This window comes from Dipteris shenzhenensis, chromosome 7 (genome assembly GCF_047967505.1).
Source record: "Dipteris shenzhenensis isolate YYH24624 ecotype China chromosome 7, Dip_SZ_1.0, whole genome shotgun sequence".
Lineage (NCBI taxonomy): Eukaryota > Viridiplantae > Streptophyta > Polypodiopsida > Gleicheniales > Dipteridaceae > Dipteris > Dipteris shenzhenensis.
The window spans coordinates 16,398,039-16,417,023 of NC_141602.1; the positions used below are offsets into that span (position 1 = coordinate 16,398,039).

At 41.6% G+C, this 18,985-nt stretch overlaps 1 protein-coding gene across 2 annotated transcripts; it reads left to right on the forward strand.

Annotated features, from left to right (window-relative positions):
- Positions 1-1,089: 1,089 nt before the first annotated feature.
- On the forward strand, positions 1,090-18,193 carry LOC147900006 (uncharacterized). Of its 2 annotated transcripts, XM_087376933.1 has the most exons (17): positions 1,090-1,141; positions 1,233-1,348; positions 1,440-1,724; positions 1,808-1,905; positions 3,376-3,538; positions 3,631-3,741; positions 3,836-4,843; positions 4,955-5,107; positions 11,831-11,930; positions 12,096-12,190; positions 12,271-12,453; positions 12,668-12,724; positions 12,916-12,987; positions 13,360-13,458; positions 13,602-13,733; positions 16,619-16,792; positions 16,999-18,193. In XM_087376933.1, the coding sequence occupies exons 1-17, from the start codon at positions 1,123-1,125 to the stop codon at positions 17,173-17,175; spliced, it is 3,042 nt and encodes a 1,013-aa protein (XP_087233059.1). In that variant the 5' UTR covers positions 1,090-1,122; the 3' UTR covers positions 17,176-18,193. The 2 variants fall into 2 exon arrangements, with proteins under 2 accessions (XP_087233059.1, XP_087233060.1); XM_087376934.1 differs by lacking the exons at positions 16,619-16,792; positions 16,999-18,193 and having other exon boundaries at positions 13,360-13,501.
- The last annotated feature ends 792 nt before the right edge of the window (positions 18,194-18,985 follow it).

The window sequence follows — 18,985 nt, forward strand, 5'->3', positions numbered from 1 at the left end:
AAAACATATTGTATGAATAAACCCCTAAAGTTTTAGTTAAGACCATTTAGTGCAGAAGATATCAGTGGGAATGTAATTCCCTTGTTAAAGATTATCTTTAACTTAACGAAATTGGCTTTATGAAGCTCATTAACATAACACCACGGTAGGAGGGAAAAGGCCCTGGGAAAGGGCACTTAGGCTCCTCGCACTATGCCGCTAACTTCAAAATCTTGGAGAGCCTATTACCGAAGCTAATTTTATATTGTTAGTTGGGCTCCTTTCACAATTGAATATTCCCATTATGCCTTCGATGTGCCATTAGAAAATGAGACTCTCTGTGCAGTCTAGTCTCAATGTGAGCTTTGTGATACTCTTTATGCACTTATAGGGTCTCGGTAAGTAGCTAAACGCACTGATGAGGGTCTTGGTGTGCAGCCTAGACACATTAGAGTTGCCCTTGTGAGAGCATTTTCTTGCAAGAAAATGAGAGTTTCGGCAGTTCTTGTTCCGTCACAAGCTTGGGAGCAGTTGAAAACAATTGTTAACATTGAACCTTTTGTTGGAAAATGGTTGTTGACATCAAGTCGTGATCAAACGTTTTGTTGCCATCTCAGCAAATTTGTGTTATCTAAGGTTGACGGCGACCGCTTGGCTGATGGAATTGGAAGGTAAACAATTGTATTCAAGGCCGGGTTTACTTTTGCGATTGATGATCGGATCGTCAACAACTTGCCTAACGCGTTGCACTTGATTTCAATAATGTGTCGAAATTCTATTTTCATTTTTATCATACACCGACCCCACTCATGCACCTGTGGTGCTTGGGATTGGTAGGCAGAGGGGGTCACATGTGTCAACTCACGTGCACACCACAGATACACACCCTAGACCTCAAGCTACGACACCACGCCGCAGCATCCAAGGTTTGAACCGGTGACCTAGGGCCAGAGCCTTTTTGAAAATTGGACGCAAGCCAGGAAAGTGATGGCGGGGGACCATTCCGGAATAGAATGGCCACCAAACGGCGAGCTTCCGTTTGGGAAAGTGCTTCCCGGGGGCCATTCCGTATCTAGAAGTGCTATTTCTCTTCTACAACAACAGTAAAATTGTGCTTCTACGAGCTGCTGCTAGGGCGTGGCTATGGCGCCCTCTGCTCCAGGTGCTCCTCTCTGTTTCTTCCCTTCTTTATGCTGCTTCAGCTCATCACTGTTTTGATCTTTCTCTCCTCATATCAAATCGTCTTCCCGCAGACAATCTCTGCGATCTTCGCAGTACTTGCTTGATCGATCGCATCTCTCGATTCCGCACTGCCGGCATTCCTTTTGCAGGCCCTAAACTCCCGTCCCGAACCACTGAAGCATCCTTGGTGCGAATCGTCACCTTCATCTCTGCCCTGCCTCTTTCGATTGCACCTGTCGTTTTGCCATTATGGTGTGTCGTCTTCCGCTTTGGTCCAGGTGCGAGAGGTCTTGCAAATGCTTCAAGGATTCCCCAGCAAATCCTTCTTCTGGGAAGAGTCGAGCCAGCGATTCCATTTCGAAGATGGCGTCCATGTGTCGCACTTGTCTCAATCCAGCCTCGCTCGCCTCGTGCATCGCTTTGTCTGTGCCGCTTCCAGCTTGCGAAGGGTCGAGGCTTTTCTCAAACGAGTCGCAACTTTCTCCTGCAATGCGGGACCTCTGCATTTACGGGCACCTCCCACTTTGCAGGCTTTCGCAAGTGCGGTATCGCTTAGGCTCGAGGTACTTCAATGCACAATAGGATTTTTGTCCAGTAGCTAGTTTGATCACTCACCGCTCAGTCTTACGTTCTTCTTTTCTGACAGCATTTACGCAAGGCGGCAGTAAAAAAGGAATTGGAGGCGGTAGGAGTGGGTGCTGGCACTACTGTTACTCTCCTAAGCCTTGCAGCTTGTCTGTCCTGGTAAGGCTGATATCAAGTGGCTCGTGTGCGTGAATTTGGGTAATGCACGCACATGTCTGCGTTGTTTGTTTGTTTGTTTTTTAAATTATTGAAAGTGGTCTACTCATATATTACTCAAAAAACTCCAAAAGACATTTCATACATAATGCTCTGAAGACGAGCTCTCACAGCCTCATCAGGCCAGCTGGCCACTAACCATCTAGTCTGAGTAGCAATCTCCATAACCGCCTGCTTACAGGACAAAGAAAAAACAACAGAACTAATAAACGAAGCCTCATACCGGGCAACCCACATCCTATGAAGAGTTGCATATCTGACAATATTCCAGAGAACAGATTTATCTGATTCAAGATCAGCTCCAAATATAGCAGCACCCTTGGAGATGAACTCCAAACCCATGCTTTTGGCACACCTCGACCGGATAAGACCACACACATTCCAAACCCATGGACACCCCCAAAACAAATGGATAAGGGTCTCTGCAGCAGCTCTGCATATCTTGCATATATCATCCACGTGCAACCACGGGACATGGCTGCCTATAGGGAAATGCCCACCCCCTATCCTCCACAGGAAGAAGTTAACCTTGCTGTACGGTGTGGCTTTCCTGTATGTTGTTTGTTATTCAAAGAGAGAGACTTGCGCACTCGAGGTGGCTGACGTGACGTCCAACCTAAATGGGCCGTACAGAAAAGTAACATGCTTGGAACTCTACTTATTAGGTAGACGTGGTTATTATATCCATGAACTCAGGCATGGCTTCTTTGTCTCCTTATAGCTTTCTTCGTCGACTTCGTTTATTAAAAGATATTCAGACAGGTCTGTGGACCATCGGAAATGTGTACGAAGGGGAAAGGAAGTGGAGTCGTTCCGATGAGAATCATGCATAGCTTGCGCTCATTGAGGAGGTCAGCGTTGTCATCTGAAATCCCAAAGATGGGCTACAGCAATATCAAATTTTAGGCGCGGAACACTTTATATGCACAGAAGACTTATACAGAACATAAAAATGAAGCCTATAAACAGATCATGCCCCTTCCCTTTACCTCTCTGCTGCTCTCCATCTAGTCTTTCCCTTCTATTCTTTGAATTGTATTGGGATTTTTTGTATGTAGGCATTCTGAATTGTAACTCATATGTGGAAAACAGGTGGAAGTTTGTGGTGTAACTGTGGTGCAGATCACTGCTATTCTGTCTTTCCCCTGGGGCGATAATGTCCTCGGACGTACTTTTTGATTAGCCTTTGTTGGTCTACACACCCACTCTTGGGTGCTGATAACTTCGGTGGGGATGTCATAGTATCTAGTCCCTGCTATGCGTGATGGAGTTGCCTGTCATGATATTGTGGTACATGTTGCCTTTTCTAAATAATGGTTTGGAGGATTTCCAGACATTGGCAAGGAGACCCATTATTTGTACATCAAGAGCTGAGATTCTGGCAAATATAAAGGAACTCACTCAAGTAGGCAGTGTCTGCGCAGGCGCTGAGTTTCTGGAACAAGTGGTGGATGAGGCAATTCCTCATAAGGATATCTTGTGCGAGGGTGGAAAATCAGCAGCAGAGTTGGCTGCTCACATTCTGTCCTTCCTTTACAAGAAGATGTCAGAGTTCTGTTTGCTTCAAGATGGAGAAGTAAGCTAAATGTACATCTCAGTATTTGACTATCTAGTCAATGCATTGTATTATGGGCCTTTGATGAGATATGTTTTTGTGTCATTTCACAGGAAGAGCCATATGGTACTCTGCTTATCCTGTTTCTTGGCAGTCTACAACCTTTGGCACAATCTTTGGATGCGTGGCTACATGAAGGAATTCTTGATGACCCTTTTGGTGAGGTGCATGCTTAACTTAGGCTGAGGTCCTTCCTTTTGTAATTGGATTGCACTTTGACTCATTACTTGATTCTGATCGAGTGGTGGCTCTTATCAGCTTTTTTTCTATGCCAACAAGTCTGTTGCTATTGAGGATGCAGCATTTTGGCAGCATGGCTTTTGTTTACGCTCTTTTCACTCTTTGGACAAAGGTGACGAGCAAGAGGGAAGATTTAAAGGGGCAACCACGTCAGTAAATAGCAGTCCAGGGTTGCAGACCAATGATTTTCTGGAGGGAGCATTTAGTTCATTGCAGTTGGTGAATTCCAAGTCAGTGGACCTTGTTAATCATCAAGATAAGCTTGTATGTCCTACATTTCTTCAACCTATTGCCAAATCAATACTATCAGCTGGCAAGTCACTTCAGCTTTTGCAGCATGTGTGTCATAGGACTGCAGATGACACTAATAGCCAGAGTCCGACATTGACCAGCTCATGTCTACCCCCTTTGGGTGCTGGATTCCGTTCTTCCTCTAATACATCAGTTAAACAGCAAAAAATGCATGAATGTAGCAATAATATAGAATCCTCAAAAGAGGTTAGTTTCTTTTATGATTTTTGGCATCAGTGGAGTACGCTGGCATCTAAAGGAAGGCCATTACCACAGCCTTTGGATAAGTCTAGCCAATTTGAACGTGATGTATCATGCTTTTCTTTAGGGGAGGACACAAGCTGTGAGGCTAGCAATGAGACATGTTCTATTGGGAAGCAGAGACCTTTCCTTAATGCACCTGAGGTTTCTGTTCTTAAAACCAGTACAAAGGACTCACGCCTGGGTCTGGCACAATGTTGTCTGCTGCCCCCTCTCAATGATGAAGATCTTCGAGAGGCCATTTTCAGTGATAGTGAAGCTGCAGAGCATTCTACACCAGGCTCAACAGTTTGTGGTAGTAGTGAGATTTGTCCTAATAACCAGAAACAACATTTTAAAGGCAGCCCGTTTTTAAGAGGCACTGACTACAGCAATGGGTCTGGCTGTGGGAATCTGTTGATGATGCATGCAAAGTTGGATTTCAAAGCGCTTGAGCGCCTCTTTTCACTTCCAACAATGCTGCCCTCATCCAAGGTATGGATATTGTTTAGAGCTTATTGCCTTTTGTGGTTGCACAATTTTTAAAGCTTTGTTTATCCAGTCTGTCTAGAACAAAGCTCACGTCTTTTTCCTACTACTATGCAGGAAGGTTTGGCTTTGTTCAAAGTGCACTCTGCTCAACATCGGAATAGAGTTGAATCAATAATGTTTGATCAGCTGCAGAAAGCAGAGCTTAAAGTGACGCCCCTGCCTGAAATACTTGTCCAAAAATGCCTGATCAATTCCATTCAGGAACAAGTAATAAATATAAAACTCTGCCTCATGTTTGTTAGGTTCTCATGTGGTGAATTTGTTCCATTAGAAAACAAACAATCCTTAGTTTCATGGTTTGCTCCTTTTTTATAAATCCAGAGAGCTCAGAATGTTTTAGTCCAAGACTAGTGGTACTTGGTCGTTATAACATCCTATATATCGTACATGACGCTGGAATCATGTAGAGAACTCAACACGGAGAACTCTTTGCTGAAGAGAATTAAATAAACGGAACAGGCACGAACAGGAAGGAAAATCAATCATACATCAACCTTATTAGGATTGAACGCCTTGGGTCAAATGCCCTACATTCAGGCTGGGTATAACCTTGGGCGTAAGATCCAATGAAACTTGCTTACCCTTTTTCTTTTGGATTTGTAAATTACTTGCTAAGTATGTCTTCCTTTTGTTTTTCATAAAAGTTTTTGTTTACCTCTTTTTTCTTCTCTTTCATTTTCTCTTTTATTTTCTGTGTAGATTTTTAATCTTTAGAACAACAAAAAATCTAAATTTGTATGATTGGACTTATTCTAGTCTTACAAATGTAAATTGTAAATTGAATTGGGCTCTGAGGTCAAAGGCACAGTTCTGGCATTCAGGGCATTGAACATCATGCAATCCCTGTGTACATCTTTTTTGGATATTTTTCAATACTAGATTGGTTTCGTTTGAAGTTGTTGGAGATAATTTGGCTTCCACACTGCATAAAAAAAGCTAGCCATGCCAAAGGCATGTTGAGGGCTCACCAAGAGCTGTGAGTAAGACACACATTCAACTTTGGGGAAGGCTATTCCCTGGACCAGAACATTGACATATTGTTGCCTATTCCATAGATTAGACTTAAGTTGGGGAAACCCTGTTCCCTCGACTGCACCAATGAAACCTAGATTGGATTGCCTGGACCTGTACAGACTAAGCATTCATTTGAACTTATGAAAGCAAGTCTCAATGATTGTTGTCATCTGCATAGGCTTTCATAAAACGTAGGGCCAGTAGAGATTGTAATGGTAATAGAGAACGAGGTCTGTATGGAATCAGAATTTCTGAAAATGCATTGTTCCATATAATATGTTTCCTTATAGAGAGAGTGGAGTTACACTTGAAAGGTTGAAAGGGTATGTGCTTCGAGGGTATCCACATGAAGGGGGGTGTGATTCTTGTAAAGGGTTTTTTTTTTTTGAGAGGTGTATATGGTATAACTTCAAATAGAGTTGTCCCCTTCATGACACATCGTGTTTTGCCTTATTAAAAAATTATGTATCTTTGCATTCCCGCATCAGATTTTCATGGGATTTGTTGCAATAGCTTCGTAATATTCTGCTTTAATTCCTTCGGCATACAGATATTGCATTGGATGAACTACGCATGTAATCGCAGAACAATCAGCTTGACGAATTTTTAAACGCCAATGAAACTGAATGCCAACTGTTTTGATATTTGCAGAGGCCAGCCAGTGTTCATGATGCCCATTTGAAAAGCCCTTGAACCGTAGCCTAATTGCGTTAGCCTAATTGCGTTTCAGCCTCCTTGAAAGCCTTTGATAGAATTCACCATAGCCTAGCAGGTGCGATCAGTGGTAGAATCAGCCCTCCCTGCCCCTCCACTTCGCAGCCCTCCACTCAGCCCATCCTGCGTCTCCCCCGTCGCCTTGCCTCCCCACAGCTACTCCCTCCCCTCCGACTCGGTGACATCCCCTGACCTCCCATTTCCTCCGCTCTGATCGCATGCATCTGAAACAAGTAACAGGGCGAGTCCAAATACGAAGCGTATGCGCAGCAGAAGCTCGACCTTCTTTTTATATGTATTTGAGCAGGGCGGTGTAGAACAATCTGGAGCGGGGACACGTGCCATCTTATCCTTCCCTCAATTTATCCCTTCCCCTCCCCCCATCTTTTATCACTAATACCGTTTTTCACCAAGTTGGGGTCCCTATTAGTGTCTTCACGAGCCATCCATCTTGGAAATCCCTCCCAAGGTTCGTGTCCTCTCTACATGCCCATGGAAGGAAAGTAGAATCATGTCAGTTGGGAAGTTCAGAAAAATTCTATGGAAAACAATAACAAGCTGAGTATGCTGCATGAATATCATATGAATGCCTCACACTGACTCGAACATCTCTGATATGGCTAACAATGGAGTGACTACTTCCCAATTCTATAGGTTCTCCCGCCTTTGCACAAGTAAGAGTGCTCAATTTAGTGACATATCTCTCAGAAATGGCTATAATACAAGACAAGTAATGAAGAAACTCCGCATTGTAGTCATTATATCTTTGGAATTTCGGCTTTGGGTACGTTTAGAATCCTTGACTGTAGAATCAAAATCCAAAGTGGGGAGCTTCAAGGCCCATTTTCTTTTAGTTCTTAGATTTGTTCTATTTTTAGAGGTCTTCTACACTTAGGTACCAGTTCTGTTTTGCTTTGTTTAGTGTTTTTCCTGTCCCCCCCAACTACCTTATTTTTAAATTTATCATTATTTTTAAAATAAATAAATAAATAAATAATAACTGAGTGAAATTTAATGATAATAATTATTTCCTTGTCGTTGCGGGGGATTGGTGTGTTGCGGTGGATATTTCACCTAATTTAGCTCTCTCTCTCTCTCTCTCTCTCTCACACACACACACACACACACACACACACACACTTTTTTTGTGTGAAACCAGTAACTATATTATTAACATGAGATCAATGTACATGACATAAGACTCCAAAAGAGAGCCTAATGGAAGAACTCAAAAACAGTCAGAAAACACTTCAAGGCTAGTAGCATCCAAGTCTCTCTCTCTCTCTCTCACACACACACTCACACACACACACACGCACGCACGCACGCACGCACGCCCGTAGACGTCAATAATCTTTCTTTCCTTTCTTTCTCATACATTTCCTTTTCTTATTTTCTGCGTTGGATGGCTCATTGTAGCCGATAAAAATGCACTTCTGGATCCTTGAATCTAGCTTGGTGTGGGTGCACTATCATAGTTACCAGGGAACGGCGTTCCGACATCTGGAATGCCGTTCCAGGTAGCAGGCCGGAACCAAAACGGCCAATTTTTGTTTTCTTTTTCTCTTTAAAAGTTTCAAATGGGTATTTTAGAGCTTGTATATAAAGTTTAAAGCTGTAAAATGTTAGTTTCTTTCATTTTTCAACATAGTTTTAAGCCATATGATGATGTGTCGTATGGTTCGATTTCCGTTCCTCCTTCTCGGAACATTCCTGTCCTCTTTTTTTTTTCAAGAAAAGTACTTCATTAAGTATGAATAAAAACCGCAGAGCAAGCTCAAGTGCAGGAATACATCATGTTAAGCATGAGAAAAAACAGCTTAGAATACTCGAATTTCCGAAACATTCATGTTCCTTGGTAACTATGGTCGCTATGCTTGTGGACCTAAGCATTTGACCCGGACACTCGATGACAGGCTTCCTTGAAGGGTGGCGTTCCTTTGGTTGCCTTTCTTGCATGCAGATGAGTTTTTATCATCTGTTTGTTGATGTAGTGAGATGAGGAGTGGATCATATCCTCAATCTTGTGTATTGGTGGATTAGCTTGTACCTCATTCCTATGACATTGAAGCAATGCATATAAACTCAATGGGGGGGGGCTGTTGTAACCCAAGGAGCTGTACATATGTGGTTGGTTAATATCTATTTTTAGATATGTGACAATTAGCTCGGGCTTCCACAATGTATTTCACTTAGCTGGATGGGTATGTGTGGGGAAGCTAGTTGATTGTAACAGCCCTCAACCAGGTTTGGTCAACCGTAGACCCTAGTGGGGTATCTTTGTAGGAAGCGGTACATAAGTGTAAGGGGTTCTTTTAGTTTTAAATGTTCTACATAATTCATTCTTTCTGTAAATTCTTTCTTTCATTCCTTCATGAATGTGTGTGTGTGTGTGTGTGAGAGAGAGTTTATTAAAGTCTTCGGAAGACCGATGGGTCTATGAGACTGTGAGAATCGTGAGACAAACTATGAGGGTGGAGCTATTGAACGAGCATCCACACTAATGCAGAATGTAAAAAGCTAGTGCTAAGTACTACATATTCATGTGAGAGTGACCGACTACACATCAATTACATCATCATCATCATCATCATCATCGTTCTCCTCATCATCAAGTCATCAAGATGGATGAGATAACAGAAGCATGAGGTCGGTAATAGAGGGTTGTCAGTTGTTGGTGAGTGGGGTCCTGTGTCGTCTCTTGGTTATAGTGTGGCTAACAAGGGCTACAGTGACCCCTGTCGGTCGAGCCCCGACTCTGAACAAAGAGGGGATATCCCCAAGTGCAATCTATAGGTCAACCCTTTGTCTGAGCTGTTGTGTCGCTAGCTCTGGATCCCGATCATGTCGAGGCCTCGTAGTATGGGGGTCCATATGCTCTGGGTGGAAGAACTTCGTGATCGAGCTCTGAGAAGAGTCTACCAAGGAGGAGGTCTACTTGTGTCTTCGTGATCGAAGTAGACACTTGCGGTGCCTCACTGCCTCATGGATGAAAGCCGCCAAGCATCTCTGGTCTAGATAGGAGAGAAATTGGGACCACTGCAGAACTGTCTTTGAAGAGGCAGTAGAAGCATTCTCGGATCCCATAGTATACTAGGCACCTCAAAATGAAATGCTCCTTCGACTTGACCTCTTGTATGTCACATAATGTGCATATGCGCCTCTCCAGTGGTAGACCCTCTGCCCTGCCACTCTCAATGCGCAGTCTATGTGAAGAGACCCGAAACTGCTCAATAGAGATCCTAAGTGAGTAGGGTAAGTGGATCTGCGTATATCCTGGTGGGTAATTGAAACCCTCCTCTGTGATATGTAAACAATGATCCCTGTAGAAGATGAGCTTCATTGGAAGCTCGCTCGGTCCCAACGAGATCCGGAATGTGTGTAGCTTTAAAAGATCCTCGCGGATGACTTGGCTGACTTCGTGTGACAGGAGAGGAGAGAACGGTGCGTAAATGCTATACTAGAAGGGAGGGGGTCTATATATGTGGAGTCCCAGTTGCTCAAACCATCCTCTGTGCGTGCATACCGGCATCTCTGGTCACTTGTTGTTGATAGTGCCATTGAAGAGGACAATGCTAGCCATGGTAATCTGTTGCGCCTAGGAGTGCAATCCCCATACCCCTTGACCCAGTATAGGTAGATGATAACTTGAAATACTGCATCCAAGCAGGTCATGGTCACTGAGGAACGCATCCTCAGGACCCCGTCAACTGAGCCCCTAGCCTATACTTATAGGCTAGGTATTTTGCTTTATTGGCCTCTAAAGAAGCATCCCTAGCTTTATGGTCAAGCCTCATCCCAATTTGGCTTACCCTGACCAAGTATAGTAGACTAGCTCAATCCTATTGATCTAGACCTCATCTGCTAGCTTAGGTCTATCCTTAGGTTAATCCTAATCCCGGATTAGACCCCACACTGACTCCAAATCTAATCCTAGATCCTTGCCAACTAGGCCTGGGGTTTGGTGAACCCCATACCTATGCTACATCTGGTCGTGGACATAACACTAATGCTTTCCAAGCATGTTACAACTTATAAGGGCTATGTGTCGCTTTAAGTGTGGACCATGCTTAGGAATATCTAAGGCTTTGTGTTGGAACTGGAATTCCTAAATTTATGGCTCATTAATTACAATTTGGACCTTGTTATTACATGAGGCTCCTCCATGGCCTCTAGTTCGTGTGCCCTAAGCAGAATTCTTGCTAGGAAGTGTTTCTTTCTTGTTCAGAGGTCCTTAAAAAGCGCTCATCAAAGCTTGCTTGGTATGACAAGAGTTTGGTTTGTGTGTTGTCTTCAATCTTGTGTTTGTGTGTTGTCTTCAATCTCGTGTTTGCTTCCTTGTTAAGTATTAGCCATGCATCATGCATTAGACCTATCTATATTCTAGCAAATGTTTGTGTAAAACAAAGGTGTTACATGAATGTGTGTTAAGAAAGCCTTAGACTATGTACTCTATTAGAAAATGAATTCAAGTGGGTGATGGCTTCCTTTTACCATGTCTTGTTTTTTACCAGCAATGAACCAATAGGAAGCTGTTGGCCAATGGCAGCCATGCTAGAAGACTAGGTGCAAAGGTTTGTCCAAGGTTTTTCACATATGAGGTGGTGGGAAGACTTGCCTATTAACCCTGCTTTTAAAAGAAAAATAGTACATCTACCTTTGGATATATCATAATGCTAATAAATACCCTCAGATGAGCCACTCTTGACCTTTGGAGTTTTGGCAGAACTCAGTTCAAAGAAAGTGTACAAATGGATGCTTGTGCATGTTGGTGTGTGGATATGTGTACAGGTGAAGCACATTTACATGTTTATGCAATAGTTTACGTTGACACTACAGCACACCAGTGGCCATCTCATATTGGCCAACCCTGCTATGCATAACGGATTTGGATGGGTTTTACATTGTGGGTGACTATCACGACATTGAACTACATTGGGCATTTTGCTTTACAGGGCATGTTCTTTAATCTTTTACATGTCTTTTATTGGTTTCTTAGAAATCCACATTGTTTTGAAACCAAGTGCTGGGAGAACTGGTGGGAAGTGCTGACAGTTATTTGTACATAATTTTAAAAGCATTGAGGATTGGACCTTGATTTGATTTTTACAGCGTTATTTTCTATTGTTCCGAACTGCTTTGCTAGCTACCTGCTTTGTTTGAAGCATTATCTTATCTTTTGTACTTACATTTTGTGAACAGGTAGAAGCTGTAGGTAAGCAAGTGCTAAACAGGTTTATGGGAGAGTGGAGGCTGATGGAAGAACTCTCAGTGTTACGAGCAGTTTACTTGATTGGTTCTGGTATGCTAATGAATTGAACTGGTTGCTCTTTTGCTGTCAGTAACTAATCAGGTCCCTTTCTTTAGAATTGAGTTTTGAAGATGCTGCTTTGGTAAGTATCTAACAGGACATAAGATTATGTATGGATTAAATGGGCCACGTACATTTATTTTGGTCACCATGTAGGTGACTTGCTACAGCAGTTCTCTTCAGTGCTTTTCAATAAGCTGGACCGTGGAGAGCCTTGGGATGATTTCTATGAACTGAACACGATGTTGCAGGTAGAATTAGCAATCCAAGTTGTTCTATGATTTTAAGGGGTGGAGTTGCCAGTAACACAGTTGCTGCAATGCTTTGTCAGGAATCGGTTCGGAGCTCAGCAGATGGTATGCTTCTTCCTGCTTTAGATTCTGTAGTCGTTACAGTGCAGCCACGGTCTATGTCAGGAGCAGAGCAAGGATCTGGTCCGGTGCCTCTTCATTTTGCTGGGCGCAACCTGACTTTTGGCATCGACACCTTGGATAATCTATTTTTCGTGTATAAAGTAAGCCTCTACTAAGTAGATCCTTAAAAAAAAGGGTTTCTCTGGTATTACTAGCCCTAAAATATGGATAAAATTTGAATCTTAAAATGGGCCTATTGAACCTGATACATTCAGAACTGTTTCATCTATGTTTGTGGAACATGTAATCTCACATATCTACTCAATGCATGATGACAACAGTACATTCACGAGTAACTGCTGGTGTGTGGTGCAGGTGGCTTGGCCGCTGGAGCTAATTATTGACAGGAATGCCATCAAGAAATACAACCAGGTACTGGCTGTGTAATGAAGGATAGCGGTGACCATTTTGAGAGAGACTGTTGTTTTGTGTTAGATCCAAGTGCTATCAATAAATGTGTTCAGCCTGGCTGTAGGTGATGGCATTCTTGTTCAAAATCAAGCAAGACTGTTGTTTTGTGTGAGATCCAAGTGCTTCAATAAATGTGTTCAGCCTGGCTGTAGGTGATGGCATTCTTGTTCAAAATCAAGCGTGCCAAATTCGCTCTCGATAAAGCCTGCAGGTGGATGTGGAAGGTGAGCTCTAGTTCTTTGGAACAGCATCACGACTTGGGCTTACATTCACATCTTGAAATTCAAGGGTTGTTTACTGCATTTTGTCACATTTGATTATGAACAGATTCTTGGACTTCTGTCTGTCATGCTACCAAAGATGCATCGCCTGCAAATTTTCTCATTAAGTTTGGGATTTGGGACATTTTGAACTTTTCTCTTTGTATGGTACAACCATGTTCTTTTTTAATAGGGAGTCGATGTAATGCTTGTTTTGCCCGTTTTTTATTTAGGGGTGGTGTGTGTGTGTGTGTGAGAGAGAGTTTTTTGTTCTCTTTTGGGGGCTTGTTTGGGTCCAATTTGGATCTTGCACAATTGACTAGCTACTGGTTGCAGAATGGGGGAGGAGATGCCACCAATTTAAAGCAGCAGCTGTTGCTGCAACAAAAGCTGATGCATTTTGTTAACACTTTACATCAGTATGTCATGGATCGGGTTAGTAAGATTAGATTGTGGTTGTGAACGTAACCAATTTCTGGTGAGCGTAAATCATGGTTTTTTTTAAACAGTCTTTATAGTGTGATAAGGTGCACATCTATGATCTGACAGAGATGCTTTGAACCCTGGAATGGTTGTAGGTGCTATACAGCGCATGGGTAGAACTTTGTGAGGGGATGGCCTCTGCACACTCATTGGATGAAGTGATAGTTTGTCATGATGCATATCTTGTATCTATTCAAAGGCAATGCCTAGTTGCACCGGATAAATTGGTACGCTGACTCTCCAATTATTGTTGCCCCTAGGGTTGAGTTTTCCTTTGCTTGAACTTTTATTCTATGCATCCATGTCTTTCTCAAATGGATTGTTTCTTACGAGGTTTCAGTGTTCAACTTGATAAAAGGATTATTAGCCATAAATGTGTGCATTAGGACAAAAGGCCTTTAATTAAGCAGACATTGGTAGAAACCTTGTTGTTGCGCTAGTAAAAAGTTTTCCCCTTTCGTTGCTAATTCTTTAGGACATGTTGTTACTGCTGATACTTCTATCCTTCCTAGTGCCTTCCATAGCAGCTTTTCTTAAAAGGCACAAAATTTTGACTCTCTTCTTCGAAGGATTCATGCCTATTAAAAGACATAGAGAAAGGAATCTGTAACTTTGCTATCCAAGTTTAGGGGTCCAAGATCTCTTACCACATTGGAAGTCGATAGTTAAGAGAAGTTCCTTCGGTTCACACCTTTGATAGTGGTAGCTCTCGCTCTTCAAAGGATATATCCTCGCGTAAATCCTAGTACAAGTTGTGATTTGTTATGTAGATAAATGCTCAAGTAATTTTTTCTTCACTTGTAAAATGTTTTATTTGCAATCTCTTCTAGGAGAGGCTAACTCTGTAGCAATGATGTATGCTAGTTGTGGTACATTTCAAAAGTATTTGATTTGGAAATTTTGGTAAGTCTTTTGGGTTCTTTTGCAACACAAGTCTTCTTTATGTTTGTCCAGCTTGGAAGGTGCATGAAAATCATAAGAAACCTATATTCATTCCAGCGGCTTGTAAGACTTCTCTAAATGATGTCTCAAAGTGGTTGAGTTATTGCTTCAAGGCCATATTACCAATTGTCCATGAACTTTGGAGAAACTTATTTACAGAGGCTGATGTTCCTTAGATTTAAGCTAAAATTTGAATGATTCGGTGGGCGTTATACCTAGTGTAAAGTTTTAAAACTCCTCTTGGCGTGTAGAAGAGAAGTGTACTCCAACCTTGCTTGAAACATTTGATTTTACTACATTCTATACTAAGATTTGCAGATATGAAAAAGATAGATGCAAAGTTTTAAGAGTTGAAAAATCAGCCTTGCATTTTGATTTCTGTTGGATGAAATTAAGAAGCAAGATCTGTGCACAAGATCCTTTATTTGTTGAACTCTCACGTATATAATGTGTCCATAACTCTAGGAGACTCTTTATTTCAGCAAAGCATTGGTATTCCGATGGGCGCTAATTGTGCTATTTTCTTAGCAAACTTATACCTTTTTACTCACAAATTTGAGTTTATGCAAGTATCAATCTCTTGTGAGGCTTGTCCAATTGCTCTTTTATACTTAGTCAAGTAGGAGATTCATAGATGACTTATTTGTCCCACATTTTTCAACTTTAAAGATTTTATGCACAAAGATCCTAACTCTCTTGGTGTAGGACTTTATCCTTGAGAGTTTTGTGAACTCAAATTGCACATCCAGTGGAAGCTATTGTAGTTTCTTGGATCTTAGCATTACTCAATCTTTTTTAGGTTTAGAAGTTGATATCCATGATAAATGACAACAACCTGAGTATACTATGTTGAATAACACAAGTGCCTCACATTGACTCAAACATCTGTGATATGGCTAAATATGGATTGATAACTTCCCATTTCTATAGGTTCTCTCCTCTTTGCACAAGCTCTCAATTCAGTAATTTAATCCTATTATTCTCAGAATGGGCTGTAATACAAGAAAAGGAATGAAGAAACTCTGCTCTGTCCTGCGTTGTCATTTTATTACAAAGAACAGTCCCAACAAAAGGGACGGCCAGTTACAAGCTGTGTAAGATATCATTGTATGACAAGAAGGTGGGATAATCTAGGTCGCACGCATGTAGGCAATAAAAAATGACTGGCTTAAGGATGCCTGGAAGAACGCCAGGGAGGGATCACGAAAGACTCGATGGTTATGGTCCTTTCATAGAGTCCATAGCGCCCAATAACAAACCTAGTAAAAATCACAAGAGCAGACCCATGGTTATAAACACAACACACACTTTTTTTTTGGGTGAAAATATTGTTGCTTTTATATTACAAGATGAGCATCCCAAAGCAGGATATGCTCAAAATACATCAAGCAACGATGTCAATATATGACAAATATACATCCTGATCTAGAGACCCTGTTTGCAAACAATCATAAAACAATTGTTGCAAAGAGTGCCTGAAGAAAGAGTAAACTGAGAAAGTTGGGTCACCAAAAACTCTATGATTGTTTGTTTTGTTATAAACACAAAACACACACACACACACACACACACACACACACACACACACATAGAGCGGCTATGTGCACGACATATCAGCTTGGTCTTTTGCCCTACACAGTAGAATGTGGCGGATCTTTTCACCAAAGCATTACCTCCTTCAAAGTTTGAGCCTCTTGCAAAGCTTTAAACTCATGTCTGTTTGGTGATTGATGTTTACCTTGTTTCATCGTGACATTGTCAGTGCAAGGGGGTGTATACATATTTATTTTTCTAAGGGAGTGGCCAATCGGGGCACTTTTTCCTTTTATTAAGGTTTTTACCTGCAACCTCAGTTAGAGGTTGAGTTTGTGGGTGCATCCTAGGATTTTGTCTCTAGGATTACCCTAGCTTTGTTGGGTTGCTGCAATTTCATTTGAGCTTGCTTCAGCTTCATTCTTTCACATTCTGTTGCTTCCATTTTCAACATATATTATATGTGTCTCTTTTATTTTATATCTTTGTTTAATGTTCAAAAATAAAATGAAATTCAGTATGTAATTTTTCTTGTGACACTGATGTACGATTGGCTAGCTTTCCAGTTAGATCTTTACCAGAGTGTAATTATTTTGAGCTAGCTGTTTCCTCACAATTGTCTGCACTGGTATTGCAGTGGGCTCTTATTTCAAGTCGGGTTAAGACAATACTGGGCCTAGCCCTAGATTTTTACTCTATTCAGCGCACTTTGTGTGGTGGAGGGGCTGCTCCAGCTATCAAAGCGAGATGCCAGTTGGAGATTGAGCGTGTTGGTCGACAATTTGATGAATGTATTGTCTTCTTACTCCGGGTAAGAACCTGTATACACGAGTTTGTGGCTCAACAATTTGAAATATTTATGGTCTTGTTGTGTTCATAAGCACTGTACCGATATAGAAATGCCTGTATCAGAGTGCTTTTTTGCTGTTGTTGCTTGCTAGATCAAAAGTTCAGTACCTTCTCTTAAATTAAGCTTTAAATGGAGTGTAATTTGTGTCATGTGATGGGTGTCTCTAGGTGCTCTCATTCAAGCTGAATGTGGGTCACTTTCCTCATCTAGCAGAGCTCGTGACCCGAATAAACTATAACTACTATTACATATCCGAAAGTGGCCACTTGTTAACTCCTCTTCCTGAGATTAGTAGCGGGAGAGGTTTCCAACATTCGAAGATAGTAGCAAACAGTCCTGGCTAAATTTGAGCACCAATGAAATGGAAGTTCTTTTCTGAAATAGCTTGAGCACCGATGAAATGGAAGTTCTTTTCTGAAATAGCTTGTTTCAGACTTCTCCATACTTCTGTTGAGGTAGATTGATCTGGCAGAGCTGTGCATGCCAAAAAATAAGATTTTGTGGCTGGCAAACAACCTTAGCGATGGTGGCAAATCAGCTGCAGTATACAGTATCTTTGGTGACTACCATTGACAGCTCTGGATGCATACATGCAAGGGAGAGATTTTGGGTGGGCCTGGTGCCCCATGTAGACAATGGAGTTCATTGTAAAGATGTCAGAAAAGTAGATTTTACAATGTCAGAAAAGTAGATATGTGTATTCCACAGTGGGGAGGAGTTTTTGTATACAATCAGACCACTGTTTATTGGTCAGGCATGATTATTCGTTCCAATGCTACACGCTGCCAGAAATCTATGTCGATGAGTCGCTCATTAGTGCAATGATACTTTGACATGTTTCCATGGAGGTTCAGCTCCTGCGACCTTGGTCTTACATCAGCCAAAAGCATAACATATCTCGTGGGCATTATTTTGTTTCAGATGAATGGGGGACCTCCAACTGTTTGTTGTCTATATCGGTATCATAGGCCTCCCTTGTAAGGGCTGTTTATTTTTGGGAGTTTATTGAATTTTCTTACATTGAATCAAAGTTATGGCTGCAATTGGCATCTATAGAGGAATTGCCTAGCACAAGGAACCCTCCATATTCTTTGAGATACATGCAGAAACTGAATATATGAACCACACTTGGTGCTGAAGTCACAGACATGGATGGGAAATCTTAAAATATATCAAGTTGGACTTGCAGACGTTGACCTCCTGTTGCATTTTTTGCCATCTCGGGCCAAAACCATGATGTACCTATTTGTGATTGCATTATGAGTGCAATTTCCATTTTTAACATGCTCCTATGATTCCGTTTTGTAGATAATAGAATATATCTTATTCACTGAGAATCTCTTCAAGAGCGAGCTTGCCTCACATGGCCCCTCACCTTGCTAGTTTGTCAGAAACTAGCTAGGTGATGCCTTTGTGTATTGGATTGATATATGAATGCAACTGGCATCTGCTGGAAGAATGCCTAGTTCACATTGAATGCATAGGACTTGATCTACATATGGCGTTTTAGTTGAGCAAGGTATAACGAGAAACCCTTGTATCACTTCCATATCCACTGAGATAAAATGTATCCTGTCTATTGAATCTATTGCAAGCCACACTCAGCTCAGAAGTTGCATACATGGAAGGAAAACCCAAAAAGTTGCACACAGAGACAGAAAACCCACATGGCCATTTCCTTGCTTTGCCTCACTTTTGCTTACACACACATATGCTTGCAAATGCTTCCATATGCACAGACACATACACATACACACGTTGATCAGTAAGTTAGGATTTTTCTACACATGCATACTTGAATTGTTAGCTTGTACAAGATGTCACGTTTATTGATAATTTTAAAACTGAATGTCTTCATTGGACCTATGACCTAGAATACTAATATCCCCTCCCATAACCTGAGTAAGGAGAATTATAACTCTGTTGCATTTTAAAGATCTACATGCTCAAGCAACATGCTATGAAGAGGCACTCAAAACTCATCCTATTGAGGATAAATGCCCAGCTTTACCCCCACAATAACAATCACTGGGCAGCTCATAGTTTAATAATTTGACTTCAACTAATGACAAAAGGACATCTTATTACATTTTTACCTTGGATTCACTAAATCAAATTAGAATGCGGTGGATAGACTGGTTATTATCGGGTTAA

What these genes read in the sequence shown, in the direction of transcription:
- LOC147900006 (XM_087376933.1), top strand. An exon ending in ATCTATTTTTCGTGTATAAA is followed by an intron (nt 12,454 to 12,667) that starts GTAAGCCTCTAC and finishes TGTGTGGTGCAG; the next exon opens with GTGGCTTGGCCGCTGGAGCT. An exon ending in CCATCAAGAAATACAACCAG is followed by an intron (nt 12,725 to 12,915) that starts GTACTGGCTGTG and finishes GCCTGGCTGTAG; the next exon opens with GTGATGGCATTCTTGTTCAA.